The sequence below is a fragment of the Cenococcum geophilum genome (assembly GCF_001692895.1).
Source record: "Cenococcum geophilum 1.58 unplaced genomic scaffold K441scaffold_5, whole genome shotgun sequence".
Classification (NCBI taxonomy): domain Eukaryota; kingdom Fungi; phylum Ascomycota; class Dothideomycetes; order Gloniales; family Gloniaceae; genus Cenococcum; species Cenococcum geophilum.
Window position 1 is genome coordinate 654713 of NW_027137563.1, and position 14428 is coordinate 669140.

The window sequence follows — 14428 nt, forward strand, 5'->3', positions numbered from 1 at the left end:
AGCAATATTATAAGCCTCTAGGTTAGAGTATAAGACGGTAAATAAAGTGTATATCTTTACAGTCGTGCATATATAGTCCTACTAACACTATTTCTTTATAGTTGAGATAAGAAAGCTTATTAGTATAAGATTGCTAAGCCAGTGGCCTTAATAGGAGAGGTTAATAAACTGGACTAATACGTGTTTATTAATTGTATTTGAATTAGTAGGCATAATACTCTTTATAAGTGTCTTTAATTACTAAAGATAAATTACAGATAAGAAAACTAAAGACTCTATATTTTATGTTAATATTAAGTCTAAAGGGTTGTAAGACGTTCTAAGGAAGGTCCTTAAAGATGTCTATAGGATCTGCCTAAGAGAGGACAAGCCTTTAGTGCGGAAAATCTCCGCTATTAAAACTTACCAGCTTATACCGCGTATAGGTTAAATAGAACCTCCTATATAATTTTCTTCCGGAACTAGAATTATATTAAAGTAGTATAAACGTTAACTCTAAGAACGAAGTGTATTTAAAACATTTGGACCTCTTAATTAGCTTTATTAAAACCACCTACGCGTCTATAACTAAATGCCTTAAACCCCTTTTTAAGAACTATAAAATCACGTATAATCTACTTTAGGCTCTCTTTAAGCTGAACTTAGAGGTCTATACTACCTATTTTAGTACCAGCAAACCGAGATACGTTAAGTTTAATTATAGTAAGGAAAAAATAAGATTAAGCGAAACTAAGTACTTCCATCTGGACTGTTGCTACTTTAATTTTAATGGGAAAGTATTTAGGGAAGCCGCCCTTAGGCTTGCTATTAAGAAGTTTCATAGAACGAAATGGATAGACCTGCTTTAGGCATTTCCTCTAGAGTATTACTAGAAATCGAGCGAGATTAGAGCACGGTTAATTAGATATAGTTGAATTTTTAATAACTTAAGAGGCGTCTACTACCGCTAGTACTAAGGGACTGCCTTCTATAAGGATAAAGACGGCAATAAGATCAAAGTCTTTGTTAAGAGCCAAATCATAGTTAATACGGCGTATTTTCGGCAAATTAACCCTAATTACGCTAGACTATAAATTAACAAGTCGCTAGGAACACTGGACTTATTAGCTATCTTTAATTTTATAAAGGGCTTAATTAAAAGGAAAAACTAAATTAAGAGGACAGATATAGATCTAACTAAAATAAAGGATTAAGATTTCCTAATTAGCAGCCTAACTATGCTAGGTTTTAGTCTAGGTAATAAGTACTAGTGTGCGTTATCTTTACTTATATATAAGCGGCATTTGCTAACGCATTATAGTTAAGTTCGCAGTTGCTAATATTAGTAACATTATATGAAACCCTTCTTCCTTTAATAACCTTAGGATTCCTACTTAGTAGAAGGAGGTTATTTAAGCTCTTAGTAAAACCTACTTATTTTAGGACTCTTACCCTACCTTAAATGACTTTGTATTGGGCAAAGGACGCAGACTTATTACCCTCCTATAGTATATTACCATGCCTCTATTATAAAATAATAGTTACACTATTACCTTACTAAGATAACTAAATTAGTGGGCCGCCTGGTGTTAGTAAGACCTTAACAGTAGAGGCGATGTTAGAATACCTTATAAGACCACTTTACGTTATACGTCTCTATTTCCTTATAATTACAGTTCTTTCTAACCGAGTAGATCTTTGCTGGAGAATTAGGCACGACCGCGGATGCACTTAAGGAGAAGCTTTCTCTTATCTTTAAGATAGTAACCCACTGGAAAGCCACTCTACTTCTTAATAAGGCGGACGTGTTCGTAGAATAGCGTGCTACTAATAATGTTTATTATAATGCCCTTATTTATATATTCTTGCACAAGCTTAAATACTATAAAGGAATCTTATTTCTTACAACTAACTAGGTAAAGACGATTAATAAAGCCATTGCAAGCAGAATACACCTCGCGCTTTAGTACGGCCCATTAAATCGGAATGCTTAAGAGGCAGTTTAAAGGAGTTTCCTTAATAAGGCGAGCACGATAAAAGGAGCCGCAGATTTCACAGAAAAGGACCTCAATATTTTGGTAGGGAAGGATCTTAATGGCCGAGAGGTAAGAGCTTTTACGCCTATGGTAAAGCCAAGCTAATTAACTTTCTAATCTAGATTAAAAATGCTGTTTTTATGGCTTAAGCATTAGCTAGCTATAAAGAGACGTAAGTGTCCTTATTATATTTAGAATTCGCTATTAGTGCAAATGTAGAATTTCAGTATAATTTTATAGGAGAAGGTAAGTTTAACAATATACAGTCCTACGCTTAGCTCTCTTAAATTTACTAGGGTATTAGGGGTCTATAGAATGCATACCTTTTTAGCGTATAGGTAGATATACGTTTAGGATTTAGCTATCTTTTTCTTTTCTTCTTTATATTTTTTCCTATTTATACTTGTTAATAGTTGGAGGCAGTATATTACTTAACTATACTATTTATTGGCTAGTTATATATATACATATATATCCTAATAACTTTATATTATATAGCTTTGACGTAACATAGATATATAGCCTTAATCCCAAAACGTAGAATCCAATATTATTAGATAGAGTTAGTTATATAAGTAAGTTTCCATTAAAAATAAGATAGAGAAACTGGAACTTTATTATTTTCCCAGATATACTATCTATACAGGATGGTGTAGAAAATAAGGAAAGAAAAGCTAGTAATTTTAAACGGTTTTAAATAAAGTTCTATACGGGATAGAAAATAATAAAAGTATTATTTTTATAGCCACTTTTCCCGTATAGGAGGATATTAAAAGAGGTATTTAAAAGCTGGATATAAAAAGAGAATTTTAGTAGAAATCCCGTATAAAATATTATCTTTTATAAATATATTTTTAAAATGGAACACAAATTCCAGTTTCTATAAGATTTTTTATTAAATTATTCTATATGGGATATTATAGGAAATAGGATATAAAATCTAGGTAATTAAATTTTAATATAGGATTAAAATATAGTAGATTATTATATTTATTAGCTGTTTATACTATATAGATAAAATTAAAAACTGCGCAGGCGAATTGCTGGTGGATTTGGGAATAGGAGAACGGAAGCCGCAGGGCATCGGTTCCTATACGGGAGAGGAAAACGTAGCTAGTAGCTCCCGTGTCTGGAGGAACGTTAGTTCTAAAAGGAGTTAAATACCGCCCGAGGAAAAATGCCTGGAGGAACGTCAGTTCCGAAAGGAGTTAAATGCCTAGAGGAACGTTAGTGCCTAGAGGAACGTTAGTTCTGAAAGGAGTTGAATACCGCCCGAGAAAAAATTGGGGTGTGCTCGTCTTGCCCTCTTATTGGCCAAATCTTTCATCCTCTTATTGGTTAAATCTTTGAGCCCTCTTATTAGTCAAATTTTCTTACCCTCTTATCTGTTAAATCTTTAAGCCCTCCTATTAGTCAAATCTTTAAGCCCTCTTATCTGTTAAATCTTTAAGCCCTCTTATTTATCAAATCTTTAAGCCCTCTTATCTGTCAAATCTTTAAGCCCTCTTATTTATCAAATATTTGAGCCCCCCCCACTTATTAGATCTTTAAGCCCTCTCGTTTATCAAATCTTTAAGCCCTCTTATTCGTTAGATCTTTAAGCCCTCTTATTTATTAAATCTTTAAGCCCTCTTATTAGTTAGCTTTTTACCTCTTTAGGCTAATTAATATATTCTCTTCGGAATTTCTTCGCGCCGCCAGTATAGTCGGTTAGGAGGTATAGGTAGGAGAGGGGATCCTTAAGTGTATTCGCTTATTAAGATCGGCTTATTATTCGCTTAGGTGTAAACGTCCTATCTCCTTTGCAAAGTAGATTATAGCTTTAACCGCGCTAATGTTTAGGAAACGCCATAAAAACAAGGGTGTGGCCAGTGCGGGTCAGCCGCCCTCCCTACTTATAGTGGCGACACCTAGCACTAAATCACTTTAATTATCGTTACATATAAGCTGTAACTATACTTATATAGCTAACTACCTCCATATTCGCACTAGCACTATAGTTATAAATTTTAGACCTGTTTTAGACGCTGCTACTATCCCTAAACGTAATATACTATCTACCTATCTAACCTTTACTCTTAATTTGCTAAACCAGCGATATCTAACATCGGCTTCTATAAAATGTATATCGACTTTACCGTTACATCTTAAGTAGTGTTAATTAACCGTATAAGAATACGTTAAAGAGGTTATATAAGGCCGAACGGCACTATAAAGTAGTATAAATGCACTTGGGCAGTGTTGAGGGCAGAGTAAGTAGTATAGTTAGGCATATGTGTGTGGGAGTAAGAGTAATTGCTAAGGTTTTATCCACAACGTAGGGCGTAATAAGAGGATACAATAATGTATATATAAAAGCCTTTGTAGTGTATATGTAGCGCCAAGCATATTTCTTAGTAGAGAGGGGCTTATAATTTATCTGCGCCCTACTTTATTTAGCTTTAATACTTTCCTAGCTTATATTAGCGTTATGCGCATTATAGAGAATTAAGTGCTATAGCGTTAAGGGCGTAGTAAGCGTCGAGTTTTAGAGGTATTGCTGTCTTAGCTAGGCCTTACCCCGCTAATAAATCCCGCACAGTCCGTAATTGTAAACTTACTATAGTGTGATTTAATACTAATTGCTAGAAAATGGCGTTTGTATAGGAACAAGCTCCTTCTTAAATTTATAATAACTTTATAGACGTATATATAGAGCTTAGCTATCTAATACTAATTCTCTAACAGCAATCCTAAAATTTAGGAGGTATATAACGCTATATAAAAAGAAGAATAACTACTAACAGTAGTCTGCTTATTGGTGTAGATAGTAAGTTAACCTATTTAAAATAGACGAGATGCAATAACTGCTAATCGTAGTCTGCTTATTAGTGTAGAGAGTAAGTTAACCTATTTAAGATGGATGAGATGCGATAACTGCTGACCATAGTCTGCTTATTGGTGTAAAGAGTAAGTTGACCTATTTAAGATAGATAAGATGCGATAACTGCTAACTATAGTCTGCTTGTTAATGTAGGATATAAGTTAACCTATTTAAGGTGGATAAGATGCGATAACTGCTAACTATAGCCTACTTATTGGTATAGAGAGTAAGTTAACCTATTTAAGATGGACGAGATATAATAACTGCTAACCGTAATCTACTTATTAGTATAGAGAGTAAGTTAACCTATTTAAGATAGATAAGATGCAATAACTGCTAACCATAGTCTGCTTGTTGGTGTAGTTAATAAGTTAGCCTATTTAAGATGGATGAGATATAATAACTACTAACTATGGTCTACTTATTGGTGTAGAGAGTAAGTTAACCTATTTAAGATGGATGAGATGCGATAACTACTAACTGTGGTCTACTTGTTGGTGTAGTGGGTAAGTTAACCTATTTAAGATAGACAAGATGTAATAACTGTTGACCGTGGTCTACTTATTAGTATAGTTAGTAAGTTAACCTATTTAAGATAGATAAGATACAATAACTGCTAACTATGGCCCGCTTATTGGTGTAGGATATAAGTTAACCTATTTAAGATGGATAAGATACAATAACTACTAACCGTGGTCTGCTTATTGGTATAGAGAGTAAGTTAACCTATTTAAGATGGATAAGATATAATAACTGCTAACCGTGGCCTACTTATTAGTATAGTTAGTAAGTTAACCTATTTAAAATGGATGAGATACAATAACTGCTAACTATAGTCTGCTTATTAGTGTAAAGAGTAAGTTAACCTATTTAAGATAGATAAGATGCAATAACTGCTAACTATAGTCTACTTATTGGTGTAGAGAGTAAGTTAACCTATTTAAGATAGACGAGATACAATAACTGCTAACCGTGGTCTGCTTATTGGTGTAGTTAGTAAGTTAACCTATTTAAGATAGATAAGATGTAATAACTGCTAACCGTGGTCTGCTTATTGGTGTAGACAGTAAGTTAACCTATTTAAGATAGATAAGATGCGATAACTACTAACCGTGGCCTGCTTATTGGTATAGAGAGTAAGTTAACCTATTTAAAATGGATAAGATACAATAACTGCTAACTATAACCTGCTTATTGGTATAGAGAGTAAGTTAACCTATTTAAGATAGACGAGATATAATAACTGCTGACCGTAACCTGCTTATTGGTGTAGGTGGTAAGTTAACCTATTTAAAATGGATAAGATGCAATAACTACTAACTATGGTCTGCTTATTGGTGTAGTAGGTAAGTTGACCTATTTAAGATGGATAAGATACAATAACTACTGACCGTGGTCTGCTTATTAGTGTAGAGAGTAAGTTAGCCTATTTAAGATAGATGAGATGCAATAACTACTAACCGTGGTCTNCTTATTNGTGTAGTGGGTAAGTTAACCTATTTAAGATAGACGAGATATAATAACTGCTAACCGTGGCCTGCTTATTAGTATAGAGAGTAAGTTAACCTATTTAAGATGGATAAGATGCAATAACTGCTAACTATGGTCTGCTTATTGGTGTAGTAGGTAAGTTGACCTATTTAAGATAGATGAGATGCGATAACTGCTGACTGTGGTTTACTTATTAGTGTAGAGAGTAAGTTAACCTATTTAAGATAGATAAGATATAATAACTGCTAACTATAGTCTACTTATTAGTGTAGAGAGTAAGTACTTTCTTTTTAGGTCTTTAATTTCTTTACATATCATGTTGATTTAGGGCATGACTTTAGATATCTTAGACGCCTTTTATTAACAATCAGTTTGCTATAAGGTTTTTTAGCAACTAGCCCTAAAGCACATCTTCTAAAAATCCCGTCTCTGCTTAATTGTGTTTATACTGCGTAGATCTTATATCTTTAGACCACCCTAAAAGTGCCTTTAAATTACGCACTCTAAGAAATAATTGTCTTCTCTATAACCTGCTCCTTAATATAGTCCGGTGTAATTATAGTGGAGATTATTAACAGGTTCCTATAATTAGAGATGATTTAGCCCTTATAGTTACTACAGATAGTCTATATATTATTCGCCTTTATGCCAATCTAGGTTTGTCTTTACCCTCTTTTAATATATTTAACTATGTCGCTTACTACTTTATATTGGTAAAAGAACCATTAATAGATGGTAGTTACGGTATTGAAATTGGACCTCCTATTTTATAAACAATCAATCTCTTCCAAATTTGCAGTGCTTTATACTTCCAGTTACTATATAAATGGCTTTAGGAGTGTGACCAAAGTCATATATATAACCGGTAAACACAATACTAGCTAACAAGAGTCATTTTTATTAGAGGTCTAGATCCTAACAGATTGATACTTCAGGAGTAAGCGAGTGGAGAGGACTATTTTATGCTCTCGCACTACTAGGGTAATCTAACGGATAAGGAGAAGAAGCGGTTCTACACCACTCTAAAAAACTACCGTAATTAAATAAAGGAGGGATTCAGCTATAATGATTTACTAAAGACATTTTAAGATACGGTTTAAGTGACTCGAGAACTTAGTAAAGAGTACCTTTAGATTAATTCTCTTTGTATAATTTAAGGAAATAAGGAGGATTGGAAAAGAGAAGCTGGGCGCATAGAATAGGTCTTTACCTCTACCTACTATACCATTACCGCGAGTTCGGCGCCTAATTGGAGAGATGGCTTCCTTAAGCGGAACTTAAGTCCTTAGTATTTTTAGATCTAAAGTAGCTCCTATAGATAGGTTTATATCTATAATAACACACACGACTATAGTAAAGATATAGATGAAAGCCCCCTTAATAAGAGAGCTTGGGTACTATAAGAGCGAGTGCTGTCCTATAAAACTATCCATTTTTCTGTAAAATAGACGTATTGGGAGTGTGCGGAAGATATACTTTACAAAAACTTTATAAGGCTATAATGGTAAAGCTAAAGTTAAAGGTCATAGTAGAGTAATATACTCTAATATTATATTCTAGCCCACCGGGAAGGGAACATTTTATTCTTAATTTTAATTTTCCTAAACGGCTTACGGCGTTAGGGTACGATTATACGGTTAACTTTGTCCAAATTCTTTTTAAGAAGTATTTACAATGCGGTCTTACCAATAAATCCAATAGGGATACTGCGATCTTTAGCTTGGTCAAGCGCATAGAAAGTGCCTTAGACACTAAAGGAAAATACGGAGTATTTTACTGTTTTTTCTCTAAACTCCTTCTATAGAAATGGTTTAATAGGGAGAATATAGATCCGATTTTTTACAATAGTCGAAGGGTGCCATCCTAGTCTTAGATGGCATATAATGGAGGAATTGATTTTATATCGGATTTGACACTTATAGTTCCGCGCTCTAAAGATCTCGGATTTGACACCAATCGAAAGGCGTTAGTCGTAAAAATTAGATAGTTTAAACATTGTCAAATAGAACAAGAAGAGAAAGAGCATGCTATTTTTGCTAATTTAGAAAGAGTGGGGTCTTTATAGTTTAATATGGCAACCAAAATTGAGTTTAGGCATTGTGTTGTCGTTAGGATGCGTAATAATCAGGAGGAAAACCCCCAGAAGACTTACTATATACTAGTTGTCCGAGAAAAACCACTAGAGAAGGAGTATAAAAGACTTAGAGTTGGGAAAGTTAAAGCACGCTATATATTAAAGGAGAGCGATACTAAAAAGCTTATGTAAATTTGTTATTAGTTTATAAGTTAGTAGTTTTCTTACGAGATATAATATAAGAGTATAAATATTAACGCTCCTAGGTTGTTAGCTTTAGTAACCCTTAATTAAAACAATATAGAGCTCCTCCTTTACTAATATAAAATTGCTAGTTCTTATACTCCTTAAGTATAGGCAATAGGTAAGCTTTAATACCTAGTAAGTATTACTAGTTCTTTTTAACAGCGAATAGGGCTCGTATATACCGTTTAATAAAAAGTTACTTATTAAAAGGTTAAGTATATAGTTGGATATATAAACGGAATATCGTATTTAAGGATAGCGGCAGTATTTAAATAGGTCCTTAAATTTATAGAATAAGACTAGTGTAAATGCGGCGCTAGTTGGCTTTATAAGCATAGTTATAATTTATATATAACGGTAATTAAAGTAATCTAGAACTAGATGTCGCTGCTATAAGTAGGGAGGGCGGCTAACCTGTACCAGCTATACCCTTATTAAGAGTCTACTTCTTAGGATTAAAGAATAGAGGAAATAGGGGAACTATAGTTAGTGTTGGAATAAATGGTCTTAAGTGTGGTGTTATAGCGGTAATACACTACCTCCGCTGCTCGGCGTTTGACTTGGCGCGGTTACTAAGTTAACTAAACTATACCAAAACCCCTAACCTATATCCTCGTCAACGGAGACATATTAAAGGTATAGGCGCTCCCATAGGCGGGTCTTCTATAGGGATTAGCACTAGCCCTATAACTAGGGCTTTTTAACCCTAGGGCTCTTAATTACACCTACACTTTTAAATTTGGCGCCATTGACGTATTTTAAACTAACCCTTTTATTTATAGTCGTCGGAGTAGAGTTTCTTTAGGCTTCGCGAAGCTACCTTTAGGGGCGATCTTTTATACCTAGAGGAACGTAGTTCTAAAAGGTATTTAGTGCCTAGAGGAACGTCAGTTCTAAAAGGGTTAAATACCGCCCGAGGAAAAATTGGGTTAGGCTCATCTTGCCCTCTTATTAGTCAAATCTTTTCGCCCTTATTGGCTAAATTTTCTCGCCGTCTTATCGGTTAAATCTTCTCGCCCTTTTATTTATTAAATTTTCTTACCCTCTTATTTGTTAAATCTTCTTCGCTCTTATTTATTAAATCTTCTTACGCTCTTATTTATCGAACCTTCTTACGCTCTTATTTATCAAATCTTCTCGCCCTCTTATTCGTCAAATCTTCTCGCCCTCTTATCCGCCAAATCTTCTCGCCCTCTTATTTATTAAATTTTCTCGCCCCTTTACTAGTTAGCTTTTTACCTCTTTAGGCTAATTAATATATTCTCTTTAGAATTTCTTCACACCGCTAGTATAGTCGGTTAGGAGGTATAGGTAGGAGAGGGGATTCTTAAGTATATTCGCTTATTAAGATCGGCTTATTATTTACTTAGGTGTAAATATCTTATCTCCTTTACAAAGTAGATTATAGCTTTAACCGCGCTAATATTTAGGAAACGCTATAAAAACAAGGGTATAGCCTTAGCGGGTTAGCCGCCCTCCCTACTAGCGCGGCTAGGTAAAGGTAAGGATAAGGATAAAGGCTTAGCAAAAGTAAGGGTAAAAGCAAAGGCGAAGGTGAAGACCTATAAGGGTATGGCTAGAGTAGATCGGCACCCTCCCTTCTAGTACAGCCAAAGTTATAGTAGCACCGCTTAATTTAACTTTTGGTACTAATAAATTCCGCCACTTAAAGCGCGTAGTTTAAGCTACTTAGAATATTATATAGAGTTAATATCCTTACTTAACAGAGCGACTTAATAGGTTAGCGCCAGCCTAACGCCTCTTACTAGCGTATTTCCCGCCTAAGGGGGAAACTTATGTTTATATAGGTATATATCCCCCTTAACCCTCTATAAAATAGAGATATAAAGAAAATAATATATATTATATAGAAGGCTATTATAACCTTACTACTACTCTATTATACTATATAAGCTTTAACCCTTCTTTAAATTGGAGAAATAATATACCCCCTAATAAGTGTCCTAATATAATTATTGCATTCTAAATAGCTATATAAGTTGCTTAATAGTTAGGAGGAAGCTAAAGAATATTCCCCCCCTTTTTCTCTACCTAATTGTTTAACACAAATAGAGTATATAACTGCTCTAAAGAATCTAGCAATGCCTTAAGAGAGGATATATTTACTACTCCTCTATCCGTTTTAAGGTATTAACCTAAAGTGGAGAATAAAAGGTTATTAATAACTATACCAATCTTAAGCATCTACAGCGCCACTCCTATAACGGCGTCCCAGAGCCTAACTATCTCGTCGCCTAAGCTTAACGCCACTAGCTTACCGTCTAGCAAGAAGGCCACTAACGTAACCGAATTTAAATAGCCCTTAAATATCTATAGTGTTGCTCCTATAACGGCGTCCTAAAGCCTAACTGTCTTATTATATAAGCTTAACGCTACTAGCTTACCGTTTAGTAAGAAGGCCACTAATATAACCTAATCTAAATAGCCCTTAAACGTCTATAGCGCCGCTTCTATAATAGCGTCCTAGAGCCTAACTATCTTATTATGCGAGCTTGACGCTACTAGCTTACCATCTAGTAAAAAGGCCACTAACATAACCCAATCTAAATAGCCCTTAAACGTCTATAGCGCCGCTCCTATAACGGCGTCCTAAAGCCTAACTATCTCATTACCCAAGCTTAACGCCACTAGCTTACTATCCGGCGAAAAGGCCACTAACGTGACCAAATCTAAATAGCCCTTAAATGTCTATAGCGCCGCTCTTATAATAGCGTCCTAGAGCCTAACTGTCTTATTATACAAGCTTAATGCTACTAGCTTACCGTCTAGCGAGAAGGCCACTAACATAACCCAATTTAAATAGCCCTTAAACGTCTATAGCGCCGCTCCTATAACGGCGTCCTAGAGCCTAACTGTCTTATTATACAAGCTTAACGCTACTAGCTTGCCGTCTAGCAAAAAGGCCACTAACGTAACTAAATCTAAATGGCCCTTAAACGTCTATAGCGCCGCTCCTATAACGGCGTCCTAAAGCCTAACTATCTTGTTATATAAGCTTAATGCCACCAGCTTACCGTCTAGCAAAAAGGCCACTAACGTAACTAAATCTAAATAGCCCTTAAATATCTGCAGCGCCGCTCCTATAATAGCGTCCTAGAGCCTAACTATCTTATTATACGAGCTTAACGCCACTAGCTTGCCGTTTAGCAAAAAGGCCACTAACGTAACTAAATTTAAATGGCCCTTAAACGTCTATAGCGCCGCTCCTATAACAGCGTCCTAGAGCCTAACTATCTTATTATACAAGCTTAACGCCACCAGCTTGCCATCTGGCAAAAAGGCTACTAATGTAACTAAATCTAAATAGCCCTTAAACGTCTGCAGCGCCGCTCCTATAACGGCGTCTTAGAGCCTAACTGTCTTATTATATAAGCTTAACGCCACTAGCTTGCCGTTTAGCGAGAAGGCCACTAATATAACCTAATCTAAATGGCCCTTAAACGTCTGCAGCGCCGCTCCCGTAATGGCGTCCTAGAGCCTAACTGTCTTATTATACAAGCTTAACGCCACTAGCTTGCCGTCCGGCGAGAAGGCCACTAACGTAACCCAATTTAAATAGCCCTTAAATGTCTGTAGCGCTGCTCCCGTAACGGCGTCTTAGAGCCTAACTATCTTATTGCCCAAGCTTAACGCTACCAGCTTACTATTTAGCGAGAAGGCCACTAACGTAACCTAATCTAAATAGCCCTCAAGTGTCTGCAGCGCCGCGCTTTAATTTACTTACACTTTTGGCTTTATTTGGATCCAAGTAGGGATATACTTCTTAAATCGTCTTTAAACAATACTCTTCTCTAGGGCGAAGATAAGGGCTAAGCAATATAGCTAGAGGGGTGCCTATTTAATCACTAATCAATTATATAGAATAAATCGCTTCGTATTATAAACAAACGCGTATAGGTTAGGACTTTTATTAGCCTAGGTATAAATTAGTTAGGATTACCTAGTATACTCTAATAAAGACTTATTAGAATTTAAGCCTCCAAGAATAATATTATAAGAATCCCTTTTAAAGTCTTCCCTATCTAGCTAAGGGCCTTAAGCTAGTGAAGTAAATGCTCCTATAGAAACCAATAAACTTAGTCGTTATTATAGAGTTAAGCACTACCCCTTTAAAGATGCTGGACCTAGTATAGATATATATATTAAACTTCCGGAGGTATATACTGCTCTAATCGACTACTATTAACCCCTTAAGTAGATAAGCCTGGAGCGTAAACGCTATAGATATCTCTTCCTAGTTTGCTAGATATAAGCCGTATATAGTATTAGGCTAAGGCTTTATACTATTGTCTCTTATTTACCTAAAGGGCTTAATTATAGCATCTCTGCTTATCTAGGAGGAAATCTTAAAACGAGGGATGTAATAGGCGAATAGGAGCTCCCTAGTCCTTTAGTATGTTAAGTACTAAATGTAAATACTATAATCTAGAATTAATTGACTCCAGGCGAATATTAAGCAGTTTAGTAAGAGCGGTAGCAAAAAGCGGTTCTAATAGGATGGAAAGAGACCCGATTACCTATCTAAATATCTTAGCTAGCTTATCCTTATTCCGTTGGCCTATAACATTCTTAAATAAGTGCTGTAAGATTTAAGTGTATATCTCGTTAAGCTCCTATATTGGCAATGTGTATAGAATATCGTGCTTCTAGTCGTGATAACGGTCTAACCCATTACTAGGAAGGAAGAGGTGGAGAAGATCTTACGGTAACTATTGGTCGTCGCCCTTTATAAAGCGATATACTGTTACGGCATAGATAAACAAGCTTTTAGCTCTCTGGATTAGAAGATTAATCTTCTTATTACTAGGCCAATTAGTAGCGATATTTTTAAAGTCATCCCTTATCTCCCGGAATTTCACCTTTAAGAAGACTGAAATATCCTAGTTGATAATAGCCTGGGGTATATTATAGAGGACCAAATTATAATATATAATCCTTGGTATAGCCTAGAAGCTAAGCCGAAGTGGTGTATCTAGTCTGCTAGTAATAAAGATATAAAGCCGAGTAGTATTATAACCGTTTAGCTCTATTAAAAGTTAAAGGATAGCTCTAATATTATTATCCCCCTTATACTCATCTAACGCATTAACTATAATAATAAACGGTAACTGAGGCGGATTGGCCTTAAGCTTTAATATTAGCTAGAGGATAAGCTAAGTCCACTAGTCGCGGAGACCTTAATAGGCAATATCGCGGCATTTAGCAATAACTTTGCAGATATGGCCTTTGAGAGCCTCTAACTAATATGCTAGCTAGGAGGCAATGCTAGGGAAGAACTTTACAGCATAGCTAACATCTCCACCACCTTTTAAGAAGAAGAAGCTTACTCCTAGTCGATTTTCCTCATAGTATTTGCGTGCGATTGTATAGGCGATAGTGGACTTTCCTATACCTGCTAAGCCGTTCAGCCAGAAGATATACCTTTCGTCTTATATATCTGCCTATGACGTTATCTATTATAGAACGCCGGTGCGCGTGTTAGGGAGGTATAGAGGGTTATATTACTTATCGTAGGAGTTAAAGGGCGCTTACTTAGCAGAAGGCAATAGTAAAAAAAGGTCCTCTAAGGAGAGAATAAAGAGTTAATAGCTGTGTTGAGCTGTCTATATAGGAATATATGCTCTACAATAATAGGTCGTCGTAGATAGTTATAGTAGTATATGATGGAAACTCACCATCTCTGTAATTGATCCCCACAAATACATTTGCTCTATCTAT

General features: G+C 35.4%; 1 protein-coding gene across 1 annotated transcript; it reads right to left on the reverse strand.

Annotated features, from left to right (window-relative positions):
- Positions 1 to 13962: 13962 nt before the first annotated feature.
- K441DRAFT_540150 (uncharacterized protein) lies at positions 13963 to 14139 on the reverse strand (the record flags this gene model as incomplete). The annotated part of the gene is made up of 1 exon (XM_067642584.1): positions 13963 to 14139. A coding segment is annotated over one exon (177 nt), but the record flags the coding sequence as incomplete, so codon positions are not given.
- Positions 14140 to 14428: the final 289 nt, after the last annotated feature.